This window comes from Musa acuminata, chromosome BXJ1-6 (genome assembly GCF_036884655.1).
Source record: "Musa acuminata AAA Group cultivar baxijiao chromosome BXJ1-6, Cavendish_Baxijiao_AAA, whole genome shotgun sequence".
NCBI classification, from domain to species: Eukaryota; Viridiplantae; Streptophyta; class Magnoliopsida; order Zingiberales; family Musaceae; genus Musa; species Musa acuminata.
Genome location: NC_088332.1, coordinates 39,235,504 through 39,257,812, shown reverse-complemented (window position 1 = coordinate 39,257,812; position 22,309 = coordinate 39,235,504). Strand labels below are relative to the sequence as shown.

General features: G+C 37.9%; 2 protein-coding genes across 2 annotated transcripts; both read left to right on the top strand.

Annotated features, from left to right (window-relative positions):
• Positions 1-402: 402 nt before the first annotated feature.
• LOC135676912 (solanesyl-diphosphate synthase 2, chloroplastic-like) lies at positions 403-7,592 on the top strand. The gene is made up of 6 exons (XM_065188618.1): positions 403-957; positions 1,039-1,163; positions 4,883-5,010; positions 5,110-5,213; positions 6,463-6,590; positions 6,685-7,592. Exons 1-6 carry the CDS (start codon positions 822-824, stop codon positions 7,231-7,233), a joined length of 1,170 nt encoding a protein of 389 aa, XP_065044690.1. The 5' UTR covers positions 403-821; the 3' UTR covers positions 7,234-7,592.
• A 5,812-nt stretch (positions 7,593-13,404) lies between these two features.
• Positions 13,405-19,843, top strand: LOC135676911 (mitogen-activated protein kinase 10-like). The gene is made up of 10 exons (XM_065188617.1): positions 13,405-14,040; positions 15,546-15,954; positions 16,312-16,439; positions 16,561-16,620; positions 17,673-17,822; positions 17,933-18,088; positions 18,234-18,445; positions 18,543-18,644; positions 18,912-19,078; positions 19,162-19,843. Exons 1-10 carry the CDS (start codon positions 14,017-14,019, stop codon positions 19,575-19,577), a joined length of 1,824 nt encoding a protein of 607 aa, XP_065044689.1. The 5' UTR covers positions 13,405-14,016; the 3' UTR covers positions 19,578-19,843.
• Positions 19,844-22,309: the final 2,466 nt, after the last annotated feature.

The following is a 22,309-nucleotide window of genomic DNA, read 5'->3' as shown; positions in this document are numbered from 1 at the left end:
GATTTATTTATAATAAGTTCGTAATTTTTATAGATATTATTGAGTTATCTTAACATATTTATGTTGCCTTGCATTCGGTTGGGTGAAATATTCGTAGAATATGTCATCAATCATATCAGGTTTATAATCATAGTAAAGCAAAGATGTGACCATTATGATTGCTTGTGATATGGTCTTATCCAATCAACATATACTTTCATAATTACCTTAAAAAAAAGATAAATTAGGTGAAGAGAAGGGAGGCCACAAAAAACATAAATTAAACAAATAAGTAAAATGTAGAACATATGAGCGCAAAAACATTACAAAAGTATCCTTCCATCTCGCCTTTCTTTTATCTCAATCTACAAATGACCAATTGACCGGAAATGGAACGGCCTCAAATGGGGCGGCCGTCAACGGCAATGACTCTCTTCGGCCATCCCAACAACATTCCTGTTCCAATAGATCTCCGATGAGATTGTGCCTTTGATTCTGTCTCGTGGCAAGATCTACCGGCCCGCAAGCCCCCGAATCCCCTCCACACCTCTTGATTTCGCACGGGTACGCGATAAGAGAGATCCCGGTTCACAAATATACTCGTGTGGATTTCATGGATCCACCTCACACTTGGGGTGAAGAGTCTTCGAATACTCACAAAGAAAGCCCCCTCCAACTCCCAGTTCCGTGTGAAGTTTTAGCGCACACATCCCGCTATATTAATCGGACAAGTTTGAGTCACTCCCAGGGGAAATCTTCTCGCTGCCGAAGGTGGGATCTTTTTGTGTCCGAATCAGAAGGAAAAGAGCGTTCTTAGGCTTTGTTTGGGCTTAACCCGGAGGATGTTATCGCTGACGTGCCCGAGCGTGGATCTTTGCCAAAGCGGCTGTCTCGGCCGGCGGCGGCTGAGGCCGCTGCAGATGTCCGGCTCGAGGCGCAGAGGTGGTGTTCGGTGCATGGTCTCAACGACGCGGCATGGTATCTTTGGTTTGCTGGCTTGGTTAATTTGGTCGTGGAGAGTTGTTAGTGTTGTGGTGATTGTGTTTGAACTTGCCGCAGATGTTCCGAGCGCAGGAGAGGTCAGGAGTGTGACCGCTGAATCCAGAAGTGAACGCGTCCAAGTTTCTTCGTTGCTCGAAGTGGTTTCTGGCGACATGAAGATGCTAAATGAGAACCTAAAGTCGGTGAGTGTTGTAAATTCTGCAATTGTTCTTTGTCGTGTTACTGAAATGTTCTGGAATCATGGATTGCTACAAATAATTTCAGGAGAAATGTATTCTTTTTAATTTGATCTCAATAGTTTGGAACATCAAAAAATTGATAATTATGGTGAAAATCGTGACTCATGAGCGAAATTTGTTACTTCAATCTTTAGTCTACATTCTGGGTGCAATAAGATGAAACGATTATGACCATTGCACTAAAATGAAGAGACAACTTTGATTATTCTTAGAATCAAGCAACAACTCTATTGTCTTCTTGTCTAGAGAAGGATATGATATGTTTTTATGCTTTAGGTCACGTTGCAAGCCATGATGTTGTTTTAGCATATGAATTAGGATAAGAATTCCGCAGCCTATACACAGCCTGCCTCACAAATAGGCCTACTACATGCTGTCGCCCAGTTGTAAACCAAAAAAAAAAAAAATTATGGTTTCTTGAGAACCAAGACTGGTCGATTGCAGCATGCCTCCTCGACTCCTGATTTGGCTTTGTTTAAGCTTGCAGGTGGCAAAATACCAACTTGCAGGTTATTTTCTTGCACCCAACCATGTTGAGGAATCTAGTAATTTTCCTGTTATGTAGTTTATACTCTATACTCTATAGTCTATACCATGGTTCCCCTCGTCGGTCCATGCCAATATACTAATCGACCATCGGTACGGTATGTACCGATCTGTACTGACATCCCGATACATTGTACAATGGGGCATATCGACAGACCGATATGTACCACCCATACCAATCCTTGTCGGACCGGTTTGCTGCGATACGGTGAACCTTACTCTATATTATTACTATACGGGCAGTATGTTGTGGTATGACGAACCTTTCTCTATACTACTACTTATTTGCATCTATGATATATTTTGTTATGGTACCAAAATGATGGAGTTAGTTTCTGATGGTTTGAACTTTGAATATGGCTAAGTAAATGTTTTAATATGCCAGAGGTGAGGTGGTTAATACCAAGGATTGTCATTTCGGTCCGTATCGATGTATCGAGCCCTGGTCAGTATGGTTTATACCGAGACGTACCGACAGTACACATTAGTACACCCAAAATCATTAAAAAATCTCTAAAAATATTTAAAAAACAAAAGAAGTTAGATTAGAATTTTTAAGGTAGAAATAAATATAAATTTAGTGTAATTTTAGCAAAATAATGTAAATTAAGATAGAATAGTGCCACATATCTTTTTTGGAATTTGAAGAATAGGTTTGTGGTATGTTCTGGATCGTCCTTCCGTTAATATTGAATTATCTACAAAGAAATTATTTAAATTGTTAGATTGTTTTTTATATGACTTAAACTCTAAGATTCAAATGAATTAAGTAATCAGTCGATGGATATACCTGGTTCCACCACCAAAAAGAACGACGAGATTCCACGGGTGGTGGATCGGGATCCTCGATCCTATGTATCTGTATATCAATATGATATATTTGTTGGACTCAATCCCGAAATTGATCTCACGACATAGTGTACCAATACACTGTATGCATTGGTGCATCTATGTGGTGATGGTCATAGTTTGATCATCGTGAACCACATGTGTTTGAGGCAGCTCCTAAGGCAAGGACGAATGTGGCATGTATTGGTTCAGAGTATAGAGAATGTCAGAACTTCTACTTTCGCTACTGATATGTTGCTCTATATCATAAGATTGATCATTGTATTATTACTCAGAGAAGTATGACCAACTGTCATTGTACTACTGCCGGCCATAAGATTCTCCATAATATGATGGCTACGAATACGATGAACTTCGCTCTATGTCAATGTCATGTAAGCTCTGTTGCATTTGCTCAAATCATAACTTTGTTGAGTTTAGAAGAGTGAATATGTGATAATAAGAGAGAGATGTAAGTGAAAAAAAGTTCAAGAGATTGAGAAAGTGAAATGAGTTGAAAGAGGAGAGAGGAAAGGGTTTAAAAATCCTTTTCTAAGCCTCAAATGGTTAAATTTACAGTTTGAAATAGGGCAATCTCAACCCTTGATCAGTAACAGTCGAAATCCGACCATTACCGATTGGTACAGGTCCATAACGATCGGATTTTGACCGTTACTGCTTGGTATAGATCCCGTATTGCTCGATACAGTGTCAAGTGATTGGTACCGCCCGACAATGGGTAGTTTGCATACCGGTATCCTATCGGACCAATATGTTCTTCTCGTACCAGGTGGTATGCATCGATACAGCAAACCCTGGTTGATACAAATGTTGACAAACGATATATGATAAGGCATAAAAGATATTATGGTACCAAAAGATGTTTTTTTAATACGGAGTTTGTTTCTTATTTGCATCTATGATGGGGTAGAGGAAGGCCCAGAAGATGTTGACAAACGATATGATGCCCCTTAAATTAACTAGTGATCTTGTTCTTGATATAGCTCCATGGCCAAGAAAGAATCCATCTCATTGACCCTGAATAGTTGGGAGCTGCAGCTTGTCGTTGTAGAAATAGTTGACATCTCTTCACATCTATGCGATGTGAATGCACTGTGGGCTACATTTGCCATATGAGTTCTCAGTGGTCGCATAGGATATGAAATTCCTTTTCTTAGTGTTCATAGAAAAATATTGACAGTTCTAATAAATACAATCATTTTTTCCATAGTATAACTCAATTAAATAAAAGTACTCCTTCCTGATGAAGTACCTTTTGAGTGTTGGTTGGATAGTATATAGTAGTGTTGTACTCATCTCCATAAAATAAATTCCGATATTAATCTGTTTCTTCATATTATGAAGATTTACTAACATGTGAATGCACTGTGGGCTACATTTGCCATATGAGTTCTCAGTGGTCGCATAGGATATGAAATTCCTTTTCTTAGTGTTCATAGAAAAATATTGACAGTTCTAATAAATACAATCATTTTTTCCATAGTATAACTCAATTAAATAAAAGTACTCCTTCCTGATGAAGTACCTTTTGAGTGTTGGTTGGATAGTATATAGTAGTGTTGTACTCATCTCCATAAAATAAATTCCGATATTAATCTGTTTCTTCATATTATGAAGATTTACTAACATGTGTTCCAGAGATACACATTTCAGAGACTTGGGACACGCTAAATATTTACCTGGTACAATATCGTGATATCATTGTGGCAACTGATCACTTTCTATGCTCCTATCATCTAATACAAACTAGTTCATTGAAATGTGATTCCTCTACAAATCAATACGAATTTAGTGTATCCAGTCGTAGAAGTTAGAAACATTTTGAAAATTTTCACTTTTATTAATAACATTAATTTCATATAAATATCTGTTTAGAAATTGGTTCAGAAATTAGAACAGTAGGATTTCCTCATGTTGAATTTATATCATCTTGTATATGATTCTTATTGTGTTCTTCTTCAGTTTAGTCTTTCTCAAGAAGTCTGTCACTTCTTTCCCCATTCTAATTCCAACAATTTACTTTATTGTTTCGTGCTTTCTTGGATTTCTCTAAGCATATTCCAGATTTATTTCCTAGTGCTGGTTCTTAAAGGGATTCTTTTAGTAGAAGATTGTGCTGTAACTCTTAATATTCGCCATATCGTCGTGGCTGTAGGTTAAGCTTTGGTCAGCACCTAAGTAGGATATTTATATTTCTATTGATGACAAGCTTGTACTTCTACATAATTAAATATATCTCAAGAAATAACTTATAAACCTTCTTATAGATCATTGGTGCAGAAAATCCAGTTCTAATATCTGCAGCAGAACAAATATTTGGTGCTGGTGGAAAGAGGCTGCGGCCAGCTCTTGTCTTCCTAGTGTCAAGGGCCACTGCTCAAATAGATGGCATAAGGTAAGTTTTTTTATTTGCCTTACCACACCTATCAACTGCAGAAAATAAGAGAGAAAAAACCCACCATGGATTATTTTAGTTATTCAAAGTCTAAAACAGGGAACTGACTATGCAACACCGACGTCTAGCAGAGATAATAGAGATGATCCATACAGCAAGTTTAATACATGATGATGTGCTCGACGACAGCGGGATGCGAAGAGGTACTATTTTATATAATAGCTAACATGAGTTATACTTTGGTTCTGCTATAGCATTTAAACACAAACCTTCTAGAAATGATTTGAATGAATATGTGGCATCATAGAGAAAAGGAGAGAATTAGTTAAAGACTTCATTCGAAAGCTTATCAGTCGCAAAGCTGCGATATAAATCAAATTTATTGGCTGTCATTCCACTCCACATTAACAACATTTGGTTCTCTTCTTATGAATGATATATCAATTTCATGAATTGACGTAACAAACAATCTGCAATAAGACTATGAATATCTGTTTTCTGGTATCATGATTAAGGTCAAGTATATTTTGTTGCTGAGAATGAATATTATGTCAGCAATGCATAAATTAGGTGAATACATGGGTGATATGTTCTGTAATTCAAAGATACACAAACACCATATCAAACACGTGCTGGGCTATGGTAACAATTATTTGCGCATACAAGTGGCGGCCTATGTAATATTGGGACTGGTGCAAGATGATTGATGATGTTGCCTTTATTAGTTGATGGCAGACATGCAACAGGAGTATTTAGATCTGCTCCTGCTAGTAAATCACTCTCGGGACTGGGTCAAGTGTCTTAACCAATTTGTTTAACTTGGATTAATGATGTAAGAAAAACCAAATGTATTACCGACCAGGTCACTCACATTGAGTTGATAGGAAACAGTTACACAAGAGGTTGTTTGTGATTGACATGATGCAATCATTAACTTCAGGTCCAAATATGCTTTGATCTAAGTCTTTTGATGCAAATTTATGTTCTTCAGATTTTTACATAGAAGGGGAAAGCTTATATATCCAATAGTTTTGGTGATTCAAGTCTAATTGTTACCAATGAATAGAATTTACATGTGTAAAATGTTAAAAGAGTCTAGTTACATGTGAATTTTCATGGTAGTTTCTGGTCATGTTAGACTTGATTATGTCCACCTTTCTAGATGCCACAAAGTTGAATTCCTGTTGGAGTTTATGAAACATTGAGCAAAGGGTTTATAGCAGACGGTTGTGTCACAAAAATGCTATGAACCTCTGGTTGCTCAAGTCTACTTTCTGCTAGCCGAGCAAATTTGTGACATAATATTCAGCAACTATGAAACAAATGGGGTCAGGTTGGTGAACAATCTGACAAAGGCCACAGACATATGCATAATTGTTAATTTTCTGACACCATCAAATTGAGTTTAGACATTTCTGTTGCTTGAGTTCAAACCGTGTTAATATTTTTCAGGGAAAGAAACCATTCATCAAACTTATGGGACGCGAGTGGCTGTACTAGCAGGAGACTTCATGTTTGCACAATCTTCTTGGTACCTTGCGAATCTTGAAAATATTGAAGTCATAAAGCTCATAAGTCAAGTATGTTAGGCATATCTCTTTTTTTTTTTCCCTTTATTTTTGTTCTTTAATTATACACTTTGCCTTTTCCCCTTCAATTGCTATCTTGCTACAGGTTATCAAGGATTTTGCTAGTGGTGAAATAAAGCAAGCGTCAAGCCTTTTTGATTGTGACCTTACTCTTGAAGATTATTTGCTTAAGAGCTACTACAAGACTGCATCTTTAATTGCATCAAGCGCAAAGTCTGCTGCTATATTCAGCAGTGTCAGCACTAGTATATGCGAACAAATGTTTGAATATGGAAAGAACCTCGGTCTCTCCTTCCAGGTAGTCGATGACATTTTGGACTTCACCCAGTCAACAGAACAGCTGGGGAAGCCTGCAGGCAGTGACCTATCAAAAGGGAATCTGACTGCCCCAGTTATATTTGCTCTAGAAAAGGAGCCAAAACTCAGAGAAATTATCGACTCCGAGTTCAGTGAAGCTGGTTCCTTAGACACCGCAATAGAATTGATTCTTGAATGTGGTGGGCTCAGTAGGGCTCAAGAACTAGCAAAACAGAAAGCCGATTTGGCTATCCAAAAGCTCCAGTGCCTTCCTGAGAGCGAGTATAGAAACTCGCTCGAAGGAATTGTGAAATATAATCTTGAACGGATCGACTAGGAACCTTGTACCCTTCGATCAAAGTTGAGCCTCAGCAACACCAAAGAACGGCTGCCACAATGGATGGAAGTGTTAGTGTTTGCAAGTGTACACTTGCTATAGCCCTGCGTTCATGCCTTGTTTTGCAGGAGAACAAAATGAATTATAAGTTCTGGCATGTATGTGGTGGTACATTTGAAGCAAATCTACTATTCGAGGAAGGTACAATTTGTTTGTTTGCGGTTCTTCCCAGAAACACACATGTAAAGCTACTCAAGTATTGTCTCACTGCTGATGGGCTGTATTTATGGGATAAGTCAAAAGATACATTAGGTTGATCAAAGTTCAGTTTAATACCACTGACATGCTACATTTCTGAAGTGTTTGAATCTGTGTATAAATTTATTTGTCGATTTAATAATTATGTTTGCTCACCAAACATCAGCTCTTGATTTCTGCATGCTCTTTGCTCATTCAGGTGAGCCTGGTTCTAAGCATCCGACATGCCATTTCCTTTTCCTGGATTCTACACTTGCCAAACTTTATGCAGACTTCAATTAATGAAGTACTTAACAGTCTTCTCCGTTGAGAATGTTGAGGACATTGTGTCCACCAACAGATCTTGGCATTGAAATGCTCGTCTTCTGTCTTCCAAGTTCTACATCTGACTTTTTAGGTTCAGAGCAGGTTGCTGGTCGATCTTGATCTCCCTTTTGTCAACGACCCTCCTCCAGCTGAGGCACCAAGAATGGTGATCGTACCAAACCCACTCTCTTCTTCTGGTTCAATGGATCTGAACATTACCTGGGGCTTGAACAGTGACTCCTCAGCCCATGGAGTCATTTCACGTTCATGTAGGAGATGTTTGTACTTGTGCCTGCAATTGTTTCTCTTCCAGGTTACACTGTCAAAGAAAGGTTCAACTTCAATTTCCTTTGTTCATCTGATGCGAAGTGGATTTCGCATGGCCTACATCTGATTTGGGGAAGCTCCCCTCTGCAAAGTGCAGACCACGGGTGACAAAGACATCTGCCATGGGGTACTTAATTCTCGGCCTTTCATGGCCACACCTACAAGCTGGAAGATGGCAAGTCATCAATTGATAGATTTCACCAAACAGAGAGAGAGAGAGAGAGAGATGCTTCCACGCCAGGCCAAACCACAAGCGCCCCCTGCGAGTGGTCCTTGTGTAAGCTTGCTTTTATTAGAGAAGGAATCCTTACCCCTCATGGCGTCTTAGGAGGAAGAAGAGAAGAGGGTCTCACTACTTCCGGTTGCTGATAGAGACGGTCTCTTGGTACATGGCCATATCGGACCATGCAAGCCTGTCACAGCTCGACTTCATTTGCGTCTGAAGCTGATGATCCCCAGAGATCTAATATTCATTTTGTTTTGTGTCTTGTTTTATGGTGACATGCATCGCCCTTTCTTCTCTTAGCTACTGTTGCTGTGGATTCTCTCTCCCCTCTCTCCGTAGTGACCTTTGAACCACAACACAATATGTTCTCCTACCACTGATTGTTTCTTCATTTTCTTCCGTCTTTTATGGACTTTGAATTACGCAATCTGCTTAGTGTTTGACTCATTGATTGTACTCACCGAATTCCTCAACAGAGGGAAAGCATTGACCAAAGATCATGAAATTAATCCTATATACATCCCTCCGAGTGTAGAGAGGTCAGTGATGAACAATAATCCATAATAATATTTTTTATACTATGTTATAGTATTTTCTCATCAATACTGAAAATAATATAACATAGTGTAAAAATATTTTTACTTGACCAATTCATCCTATGAAAAGAGAGGAAAAAGAGTATTCCAAATATTAGGCAAAAAAAATATTCTGAAAATAGGAGCACTTCTCCTAAAAAAAAAACAAAAAATATATATAATAGATCTTTTATATATTTATATTTATATTTATATTAATACATATTGGTTGGTGAAGAAGACCACCAGCAACCGTTAGGTTCCCCATTACTGTTTAGGTATGAGACGAAGAAGCTACAACCGAGGAAGACGACGCAGTGTGAGACGACGGTCCATATCTCACCCACTTCCACAACCCAAACGTGTCGCCCACTTGACTCCACCGATCCTATCCGGCAGAAGCAATTGGACAAGCCGGCCATCCATGGTCTTCGCCTCGTACCCAACCAACATGACTAGGTGAATGAGGCGTTTCACCAGCCATTTCCAAGCTCTCTCTCTCTGTCTCTCTCCCTATCAAGACAAGCAGACCCAATGAGAGCATATTTTCCTCACGTACTTAGCCTTCTCTATCAAGAACTCGGCATGTGTGGGAATCAAAGTAAGCATGGGTCGGTGAGGGGTAAATTTAACGTGACATTGAGACTTTTGTGTTCGTCGTCGACGTCCGAGTTGCATAAACAACTACCGACGCGGTATTTACCTGAGGTGTACATTCACTCGCTCCAACCAAAGAAACCTTCTTTTCTTTTACTTTCTTTCGATTAGGGGGAATACCATATCAACTCGAGCATCATATGAGGGTTGCCAACTAAGGTTGACTGATCTACTTTGCTCGAATCGGGACGACGACTTACATCCTGCGATCTAGTTGATGAAAGCATTTGTAATTGCAATCTAAGTCAGAAAGCATATTACACCCAGCATTATGGATGTATTATGATACTACCATTCTTTTCTCATAATATTTTCAAATCATTGGTATTTTCGAGCATATAATTCATAATATTTTCAAATCATAATACTACCATGTGGAGAAAATAATTTATAACTTACCCGAACTAATTTTTAGATTTTTGAAAATATTACTATGAATATTTTTCAGGGGATGTAGCTCGGCAACTCAATAACTAACCGAAGCTACTTTTTAGGTCTTTATTCTTGACATAAAGTTTGAGTGACGAATGATGAGTAATTAATTTTATATTCCCTATCAATTAGGTAGGGTAGGCCTCACAATGAGATTTCATGCCGACCATATGGTTTGATTGTTTTGTTTAATATATATAAGATTAGTAGAAATGAGGGCTAATAGATTATTAGATTATTCACTTGTTTCTTTTTCCTTCTGAGTTTCATATCAATTATTTTAATCTTACTTAGAAAATGTCAAAGAATAAATAAGGCACGAGAAGGAAAAGACAAAAAAATGTCCCTTACCAACCACGTAATTATAATGTGTGATCACATTGTCGAGCTAATTATTTAAGGCAAACTTTTTGGTTGCAATATGTCTAAATGAAGACAAGTTGTTATTATTATTATTGAAATCATTAAGAAACTAGTAATATACATATATGGAAAACCTCATCTCATTATTTGTTTGATTGTTGAACTTAAATATTAAAAAAATAAAAAAATGAGAGACCCACTCCCTCATTCTAATATGTGTCAATATGATCTTTATTGCCATCTTGTAAGCAGTGGTCAAATTGATTAGATTATGGTTCTTTAGATCCAACACTCAATTGAAGGTTCCATTTTTTTTAATGGTTGTTCATAATCAATTCAACACATTGGGCCTAAAAAATATTGTTATTTTAAACAATTTTTTACATTATTTATGAAAAGTATTCTCCTTTTTTAAATGTGGTTATTTATAATATATCTCATTTTGATAGCGAACGGATCGGGTCGGTACACCCACCACCTCCGAGCTGACGTGGCACCCACAGTATTTATATTCGCATACGCGTTGACTCTTTTTTGCTGGATTCGTGCAATCTAGTCGCTGCCGATAAATAAAAGTCTTCGCCATGGCTTGGCTTCCTTCGGACACGATTTCCCCAAGGATAAGATTGACCGGGTTCAAAGGAACACCGTGTCCATGGCAGCACCGGCCATGGCTCCACGAGCCGAAGCTTGGAAGCACGGGAAAGAGAGGACTCATGTGCCGTCTCACAAGTGGCGACGGACGCACCGACGCATGCATGCAAGCTTCACCCATTTCACGTGGCAGGAAAGCGATGAAGGGAAAGATGCGTGACGCTGCTGCGAGGAAAAGCCTTCACGTCGACTGTTGCTCATCTGTACACTTTTAAGTCCTCGGTCATCCCATCGACGAAGAAGAGAGCAGCAGCTTGCAGCACGTGGAAAGAACCTTGCGCTGTAGATTAGGCATCCATCAAGAAAGGAGAGAGAGAGAGTCGCTTGGATTAACTTCTACTTTATTGTGTCGGTTCTCAAAGAGATTATTGACTCTGCAGTAACAGAAGCGAAGGAGTTCGTTCATGTTTCTCTGACTATAATATGCAGATATCACAAGGGAAACATCGAGAATGATGACAGATTAAGAATCATATGTCTGAAGACATGCTATACCTCTGAAGTCACTGTAATGGCTGTAGTATAGGTGTTGGGGGGGGGTCTGCAAGAAAGGGACGCATCGGTAAACCACCCTGTCGGCTGATCTTTTACTCCCATGGTTGTCACATGGTGATTTAAGAGCTCAGCCGTTGCCATCAATAGCTTCATGATGGGGTTGCAGGGTCTCCATCTCCATCCTTTCACCTCCTTACCCTTGAAAGATTGTCAGGAAGAGCATGCTCCTGTTTGATCATATAATAATTGAGGCCAACCTATGAACAGGAGATAAGCAGCATTTATATCGTGATTGAATCTTGATGCATTATTTTGCACTCGTGGTGCTACGAAGCCTACAGCTGGAGCAGAAGACAAGCAACCACTGGGAATGCCTACAAGAAACCACAGTTGTCAACCATCACTGATACAAGTCACTTTATTTGAGCTCAACCATGAATAGCTCTGCAATATACCGAGGCCAAGCATTGAGTGCCACGCTTCAGACCTTGTGTTTTGTTAGCTTCATTCAGCACTGGCTGTAATCCCTGCAGGTTGTATGATATCTGTCCATGCTATTTCACTTCTTTCACCATCTGCAATGCTCTGATGCAGAGATGATGAGGTTTAATTGAACCAAGAACATACTCCTGTTCCTGTGTATTTAGCAAGTCAATAAGCACAGCATAGCATTAGCCGTAGCTTTGTTGTGCCCCACAATAGGCTTGTTGGTGGGTTACTTTCAGCAGAAGGGTAACAGGTAGCAATCAGAACATTTCTGCAGAATAGATTATTTTGGACAAACTCATTCAACCGTTCAAACAAGTCAAAAACTTGTCAGATGTCAAATGTCTTTCTTGCTTGCAGAGCTGGAAGATGAGATGCAGTAGATTCATGGATGCAGAGCTGCTGTTGTTTTGCCCTTTAATCTGTAAATTGAACCAAGAATAAGTCCTCAGAACCTCGGCTTCATATTAACATCTTACTTACATTCGCATGCAATTGCTACTTCATCAATGTTCATTGATGAGTAAACTCAATCAAGAGTAGTACCTCAGAAGCCCTGCTGACTAATAGCTTACCTGCATTTGCATGCAATTTGCACTTCATTAATGAGATCAGCTTCACCTTTTCTACCTTGGGAGGTTGACTGCAGTTAAAGAACCACCAGTTAAAGCACTCCTCTGAGTCTTTCAATGGTTCATTGAACATTCCAGGAAAGTACCATTACCTGGTGGATAGACTCGTGCATGCCTGACCAACTCAATTTCCAGTAGTGCACATACCAACTTTGACCATGTTTGGGTAAAACTTGGTCAACAGCCACACCGAACCTCTGTTGGCATTCTCATGAGGAAGACAACAAACACCAGACTTCATCTCTTTTCTTTTCCTCGAGTAACACCAACTTCATTAAAATAGCTGCATCTTGCAGCGGTAGGTTGAGATATCCTTTTTTTTTTGGCTTCATTATTTGCTCAGACAAAAATCATTTTAGTTTTAGAATATGTTTGCAACCAAAAGTGGCTCATTTTTTAAGCTGCCAAAGAAAATAAAATAAATTTAAAATTGTATTTTAAATATTTATTTTTAGGAGATAAAATGAATAAAAAACCATATTATATTTCTCCACCTCCAACGGTAAAAAAAAAGGGGGAAGATTCGAAGTGGTACCAAACAGCGGCTACCGCCGGTCGCAAAAGCTACACGGGCACGCAAAGCTCCGCTGTGTTCGACTCCCACATTCTTACGGAAATACCCTCATTGTTTGTTCATAATTACCTTCAGTGCCCATGTTTCAATGTAGCCATCGCCTAAAGGTTAAGGACATTTCTGTCCATAGAAATAAGGAGAAAACGCTTTATAGTCCGACTCCTACCCCGCATCGACAACAATTAACACGGGAAACAACTCCCACCACCTCTTCCCTCTCTCGCTCTGTCGGCCTCTTTCGCCTCTCGCTATAAGGAGCCCGCGGATTAGGGCTTCGGGCTCGATTCCTTTGTGCTTGGGGATTTTTGAGGGAATAGTCGAGGGATTTCGTCGAGGCGGTGGAGAGGAAGAGCTCTGGTTCTGATTCGGTACGTGGAGGGGCCGGATCTTGCGGAGTGCGAGTGGCGGCAGTACAGGAAGCGAGGAGGAGGAGGAGGAGAAAGATGATGTGGCGGCCTAGCTATCCGTGGTTATGATCTTGGCGGAAACGGCGTCCTCGTGGCTAGTTTTGCGTTGAGGGACTGCGAGTGCTTTCAGGATTGGATCTTGTCTGTCTACCTTTGGGAAGATCCGTGCGGGGTAGCGCGGGACTGGGGGATTGTGATCCGGAGCTGGGACCGGTGGGGCAAATGCGGCTGATCTTTTAGAGATCCGTTCTTTTTTAGCTCAATCTCGTGCAGAGTTTTACGAAGTGCGTGAAAAGGAGAGAGAGGTGATAGTGGACAAAGAGAGGAGGAGGAGAAAAGAGGAAGAGGCTTGGATTGATTCGTCAGGAGGGCCAAGTGCTAAGCGGTAAAAATGCAGCAAGATCAGCGGAAAAAGGTGGGTCTTTTGATCCGTGCTTGGCTTGTCGGTTCTCTTTCTCTGTTTAACTCACGATGTAGATCTGATGGTCTCGGTCAGTTTGTGCTTAGTTCGAGTGCTGAGTTGCTCCTATTGACTGGTTTTATCCTGTTTCTATCTCTCTGCTCTCCTCCTTTTCCCGCAATTTTCTTCTAATTTCACCTCCTCCTCCTTCTTCGAATGGGTTTTTGTTACCTAAACTGAGTCAATTCTACAGCTAAAACTCATCGATTTGTGAACGGAACGATTAGCTTGGTCGAGATGAGATTCTGTCAAAGATTGTACCAAGTCGCATACCAACTTCCTGTTTTGAGTCTGTACGTTTCACCTAACTAATCTGGTACTCGTCAAAAGTTCGATATAATTCTCCTCGGAACCGAGTCCAAATAGCTACAGTCGGTAATCTCAGGATTCTTTTTTGCGTGTTCTTGGTTTTGCTTACCTTTGTCAAAGGCACAGGTTTTGCTTGTTTGTTTGTTTGTAATAAGCGGACAATACTAATATTGACTTATAAGGGTCTTATGAGTGTATTATTATTAATTTCAATATTTTGATCGATGATTTGGGCTGAAAGAAATTGATAGGCCATATAGTTCTTCAGACTTGGGTGGTGATAAATTTTTTTTATTTATTGGACTTCTTTGGGATTGTGTTCTCATCTTGCAAATTGCTTATGATGGTCCATATAATGGTTTGGGTTTCTTAGGATGCTCTGAGATGGTGCCTTGATGCTGTTTGAAACGAACAAATACATATATATAGTCATCTGTAGAGACTGAGGAAATCGACTTAGTCCTTAATGCCAATCAGTGCCATAGGTTGGCATCAATGCAATATGTAAGTTGATGTATCAGGCAGGTTTGGTAATTATAGGTATGTGGCCCCACAAATTCCCTGTTACAACTTTATAACAGAAGAAAGACTTGTATGGATGCATACCATTTACATATGCAATTTTCCTTGCAGTATATTAAAAAAGGTAAATACGTGTATCACAATTTTCTCATTAATTGAGAAACTTGTTCAATTTACTAACTCAAAGCATCAATTCAATTATTGGCCATTTGCTTTCAGTTGTGATGTACTAAATTTGCAATTCCTTGCATGGAAAAAGTTGCTTAATCAGTTGATTCCTCACAGGATTTGAGATGCCTGTGGTAATAGTATTGAGGATTGTTTTATTTCTTGTAAGCTCTGTTGCATTTTTTATGAATTGTAATTTGCATTATAGCATTAGTGACGGTTTACTGGAGGAGTTCACAAGTTTGGTAATTCTCAATTTCTCATCTATAATGTAGTTTGTTTTATTATCTTTGTTACTTTTCAGAGAGATGATCGACTGAATTATAATTGATGATCGAGTAACACAATACCAATAATGTTTTTCTCAAGCACAAATTATTGGATTTGAAAACTGAGAAATAGTGATCATCTTTTGCTTCTTCCCGATTTGAACTGTTATTTTTCCTCATTGTCTTCTGCAGAATTCACCAGAATTGGACTTTTTCAGTGAATATGGGGATGCCAATAGATACAAAATTCAGGAGGTTATTGGCAAAGGTAGCTACGGAGTGGTTTGTTCAGCAATTGATACACATACTGGCGAGAAGGTGGCAATCAAGAAGATACATGATATTTTTGAACACATCTCTGATGCTGTTAGAATCCTTCGTGAGATCAAACTTCTTCGTCTTCTAAGACATCCTGATATAGTGGAGATAAAGCACATTGTATTGCCACCGTCAAGGAGGGAATTCAAAGATATTTATGTTGTTTTTGAGCTCATGGAGTCAGATCTTCACCAAGTTATCAAGGCAAATGATGACTTAACAAGAGAACATTATCAGTTTTTTCTTTATCAGCTGCTTCGTGCACTAAAATATATCCACACAGGTAAAGACTTATATTTTAGAAATTTATGCAGTTATTGTTTGATATGAGTTAATGTAACTTTTGATTGTTTTTCTTTTCTTTTTGTCTAGTCAGTGACGGTCTCTTGCCAGGAACGGTCTTTGTTGGTTTCCACATGCATAACAAATTGTCCATTTATCCTTCATTCTATGAAATTCCTGCCTTTTTCTTCTCAAACTTATATATGATGCATGTTTGTCGATTTGGGTTTCAACTTCTGGCAATTTGTCTCTTTTTTTGTGTGTATGACTATTCGTTATGATGGTAATTCGACTATGTTTGGAATGCTGAGTAATCTTGAGGAATCAACATTCTGACATTCAATTTGTTTCTGTGCAGCTAATGTGTATCATCGTGATTTAAAGCCAAAAAACATATTAGCAAATGCAAACTGCAAACTGAAAATTTGTGACTTTGGACTAGCAAGAGCCGCATTTAGTGATACACCCACAACAATATTTTGGACGGTATGTTTGAAGATTTTTTTTCTACTTCTGTTATAATCTACTGATATCCTTCGCTTGTGTGTTGTCATTTAAGAAGCAACTACTACACTTTTTGACCTTCTAAAGCACTAATATGTAACAGGATTATGTCGCAACCAGGTGGTATAGGGCTCCTGAGTTATGTGGATCATTCTTTTCAAAGGTAACATATTACTTGATGATTTTAATGTCATTACCCCTGTGAAAAATTTGCACTATCATATTTGGTGCTTGAAGCATATACAGACACGATCATGCAAGTACGTTCATGCATTAATCATTTTTTTAAAGTCATGGCCATGCAAAGTTGAAACATATGGTAGGTCTATTTTCATGATATGTAGATCCGATTGTCTACCAAATACTTATGCACCTTGGCTTGAACTTCTGGTCTTGTTTTGTAATTTGTTCTTTGCTTCTGTGTTTCAAATTTTCAATTATAACAACTAATCAAGAAATCCTCTCCTTCATGAACATTTCTAAAATATTTCTTGCTATTAGATGATCTCATGTGCTATTAATTGAATATATTGTTGAAAGTTTTGCACCTCATTTAACTAAAGCAGTTACCAATTAGTGTGAATATGTTACTGCCTTGGGTTCCAATACTTCATTCTCTGCTCCGATTAGGGTGTTGTGATATACTCCCTTTGTTTAAAGAATAAAAATATTTTTTTTCTTTATGCATCAAGGATTATGTAATGGAAGCACTATTCGAACTTTAGAAAGACAATTTTACTTTGTGTGTCACCATGTCTTTTGGTTTTTTGATGGGCTTACAAATAGTTGGGGGACAAGGGCCACTAGAATGTTGGCATTAACAATAATGAGAGTTTTTTGTTTTCTAGTATGTTATCAATCGTGTGATCTGTTGAGGACTCTACAGTTATTAATTTACTTGATGCTCTATTGCCACTGACAGTCAAAACATTGTGGACTCGAAATTGTTGTAGTTGGATATTCTTGATAAGTTTGGTCAGTTTAACAGTTGTCTTGTTTTGGTGGGTTTTGTTATAAACTTGTAAGAAACATAATAATTACATATATTAAAAAATGCTTCTTCAGGAAGGATTTTGAAACTCCTGTAAGCTGAAATATCTTTAACAACAGGTACTTGAATTGGTTTTTTTTTTTTTTTTTTTTTTTTTCAGTTTCTATATTTGAACTGTGAGATTTTGTTAAAAAAGATACTGACTGCTTTTTCTGAAATCGCAGTATACCCCTGCTATCGATATTTGGAGCATTGGTTGCATTTTTGCTGAGGTATTGACAGGCAAGCCTCTTTTCCCTGGCAAAAATGTGGTTCATCAGTTGGATTTGATGACTGATCTTCTGGGGACACCTTCCTTAGACACAATTTCTAGGGTATGGTAATTGCTTAAAAACTAAATATTAAGATGCAGTTGTTTTGGAAAGGAGAAAGAAATCTGAAAATTCTCAATGTACATATCCTTCCTGTTCTTTTCTGATTCCAGGTCCGGAATGAGAAGGCAAGGAGGTACTTGGGCAGCATGAGGAAAAAACAGCCTGTACCATTTGCACAAAAGTTCCCAAATGCAGATCCTTTGGCATTGAAACTTCTAGAGAGGCTTTTAGCATTTGACCCTAAGGACCGGCCAACAGCTGAAGAGGTATGCACATCCAGTTAGATCCATGTCTTCATATCTGTTCTCATGATTTTTTTTCTTGTCGATACTTTTGATATATCTAGTAATCTTTATCAGATAGATCAAGTGCTGTCCTCAAAAGTTAACACGACTCCTTCTCATGTACCAGGCATTGGCTGATCCGTATTTTAAAGGTCTTGCCAAGGTAGAGAGAGAACCATCTTGCCAGCCAATCACAAAGATGGAGTTTGAGTTCGAGCGACGAAGGTTGACCAAAGAGGACATACGAGAACTTATCTTCCGTGAGATATTAGAATATCATCCTCAGTTGCTCCAGGACTACATTAATGGAACTGAAAGGACGAACTTCCTATATCCTAGGTTTTATATTTCAGATCCATTCTCCCTTCAGTGTCTAATCATCCTGGTTCTGACATTCTCATGAATTGGTAATATTTCCTGCTTTCTGTTTGTGCAGTGCTGTTGATCAGTTTAGAAAGCAATTTGCTCACCTCGAGGAGAATGGCGGTAAAAATGGGCCTGTAATTCCATTAGACAGGAAGCATGTTTCTCTCCCTAGGTAATTTTGATCGTTGTTCCTTTGCTTTTTACATGTATGTAGGTAAAGTTCCAGATTTATCATGATTTAGAAGGATAAAATTCATTTAAGAGTGTAACGTACTACCAGTTGATAAAATTCCAAGATTGTTAACCTTTTCTTCGTTCAGAATACTCTAATTCTGTGATGAACATGCTTTTGCAATCGATACACATGTTCTTATTCTCGTTAAATGTTGCCTGTAATTTAATTTCTTCATATCTTTATCATCAAATTGCCTCCTGGTAGGTCTACGGTGGTTCACTCTACAACCACCCCCCCAACCGACCAACCAAACATGAGTTCTTCGAGAGATAGGCAAGGCACAGATGAGGCATGCAAGAACACTCGAGACATCGAAAAGTCATACGGAAGCATAGCAAGGGCTTCACAGGTGGCACAAAGGATTTCTACTGGTATTTGCTCGGATCCAGGATGTCCGTTAGTAGTAACACTGCTGCTACGTGCCGACCGTCTAATATTGTGCTTCTCTTTTCAGCTAGACCAGGAAAAGTTGTTGGTCCGGTGATGCCATACGAAAGTGGATGTGTGAAGGATGCTTATGATCCAAGACGGTACATCAGGAATGCAGTTCTTCCGCAGCAACCTGTCATTCCTCCAGCATACTGTCATCACAGTAGTGCAGGAAACTTGGAGGCTGATCGGGAATCCATGCAGCATAAGTCGCCCCAACCATGCATGCCCGGGAAGGTGTCTCCAGACATAGCTCTTGACATGAGAGCTTCCCCCTTCTATCTCTCAGCAGCCACGGCTGAGCCAGCCGAGAGGAACACTGTGGCGGCAAGCCTGTTGCAGGTGAAATCCCCCTTCAATGGGATTGTCGCAGCTGCTGGTGCTGGTGCTGGTCATAGAAATGTTGGCACCGTTCAGTTCGGCATGACAAGCATGTACTAAGCACCGACAGGGGGGAGACTGTTCCTCGCACTCTAATATTCCATACAGACGTAAAAGATAGCCTACAGGGAGATGACGATGCAGAGGATAGAGGATAAAATGACGAGACTGGGCAAGAGCGATGAGAGCTTCCACTTCGCACTTGCAATTTGTGCTGCGTACTGTAAATGACGGAACACTAAGAAAGGATGGCATGTAAGCACAGCTCTCGTGGAACTGTTCATCTTCGCCTACAGTTTGAAATTGTTTCTTGTTTGACTTCTTCACTCTCTCTCTCTCTCTCTCTCTCTCTCATCAGATATTCTTTTAATCTTTAGTGCTCTTTTACCATATGGTGCTGTATATTTGATGTAACGTTGCCAGTAATGATTGATGTGACGTAGGTTTTCTTCTTCTTGCAAGTTTAATTTTTATATATTTAAGTATAAAATAAAAAAATAATTATTATATTAAATTAAATATCTAATAATTTTGACTTATTAAAAAATAATATTTCTCTCTTTCTCTTATAGATTTGAATCTTAAATCTGATTTCATTTATTTTGTATTTATTTCTTGTTCTTTGTTGTGTTGAGTTGCTGTTGTCATGAGATAATATATATTAAATATAAAATATTTTTAGACCAATAAAATTTATTCAAACTACTGCATTAGAATATTTATTCATTATTATGGAAGTTGTTAGCTTCAACAGGAATAATTGAAGGAACATCCACTCAACTGTCCCCAAGAAATGAAGCCATTGTACTAAAGCTTGGTGTAGTGGGTCATTAAATCTGAAAATTATTATTATTATTATTTTAATTTTATTATTAACTTATTACTTATCTTTAGTATCTCGATCTATGATATTTACACGCGTAAAAGATTGAGATTCCTACCGGAGTTAAAAAGATAATTTCATAAGATTAAAAATCAAAAGAGATGAGTTTTATTGAAACAATGATATTAAATATTTTACTTTCATAAATATACAGATCGATCGAGATATTAATCTATAATTAGCCCATATTATGATGATACTACTAAACATGTAATTCTAATTTCAAAAGGACTGAGTTCAGACTTACCAGTGCTGCAGGAAACAAAAGAAAAAGGTAAAAGAAAAGATAGAAAAAAGAAGATAAAAAAGCAAAGAAAATTGAAGATGCCATGTTGATTAGCTACTGTTGCAGTTAAGACTGGCTGCTCTATGTTCCGACTCACAGATTCTTCATCTCTCTTTTAAGACATCATCTCTTGGCTGATCAAACTGAAGTGAAGTATGATCGGAGCATGGTGCTCCGTTGTTATCCGCACCAGATCAGATACGTTTGTGGCAGTACCGATGAAACAGCAGCTCTTTAGTCTGACTTGGCTGTAGACGTAGTAGCCTCAAGAAGTAGCATGCGGCGGATTGGATGCTACTTCTGAGATATAGCAGTAACATTACTATTTCTTTTAATGTTAATTTGATATTATTCATTCAAATAATTAGGATTAGATAAAATAAAAGATAAGAATTTATATTAAAATGAATAAATGAAGGTGAAAATTTTTATTGGAGTACATTAATTAAAAAAATTATTCTCTTTCTTTTTCTAAAGAAAATTTTAATTCAAAGTACATTAATTAAAAAATTAATAGATCCAGAAATAAAAAACAAGAAGACGATAAACATTGGAGTAAGTATTCCTAATTAATTTCTTTCTAAATTTAAAGATGATAATTATTAATTTTAGACCATTAAGATGAAAATTCTATTTATTTCACAAGAATTATAGAATTTGATATAAGAAAATTTTGTTGAATATGATCGATAAGATCCTAATATTACTAAAGATCAAAAAAATCAAATGAATAAAAATATACAGAAAGATGTAAGAGTGTTCTACGTTGCTACAACAAGTAATAGATGAGTCTCTATTTTCGAAAAAAATTAGTTTTCTGATGATAACTTCAAATTATAACTATTTTGAATTAAGAGGATGTGATAAGATTAGATAAAATAAAATAAAATAAATAAATAAATAAACTTAAATAAATAAATAAGAATAAAAAGAGTAATTAGGATATAATATATTTTTTATTATTAAAAAAATTATCCTTTATCTTGAAGTTATATGATAAAATCCTAAAGTCTTATCGTCGCTCTGATACCAATTGATAAGACTCTAAGATCTTATCGTGTCTTTGATACCATATGATAAGACTCTAAAGTCTTATCGTTACTCTGATATCAAATGATAACACTTTAGGGTCTTATTATTTGGTTTCAGAACGACGATAAGACTTTATGGTCTTACAATTCTACGAAAAGCCTAACATAAGTTACTTCTGAGATATGAACTTTAATAACATATATTAACAGTCTATAAACAAATAAATGCTTTTGACAGCAGTCACTCCAAAGAATCAACGAGAGCTGCCCACTTATTCATGAGAGTTGCATATGATGGATTGTAACTCATCGAAAAGAAAGAGTGATAACCCAGAAAATTCTCAAGGCATTCTCTGCTTGTATCACTCAACCACAGGCACTACTAAGTCATGCCCTGTCGACAAAGATAAGCACAAAAATTAATGTCCCTAAGAAGCAGTCATAAGTATATAATGATAGTACGTCCCTAACAAGCACAAATGACCATTGTACGTACGTGTGATCTCATAAAGAAGGCATGGAGCCGAATTAATCGAATTGTACTTCCAACTCCATGTATCTACCAAACGAGAACGAGACCAACCATGATAAT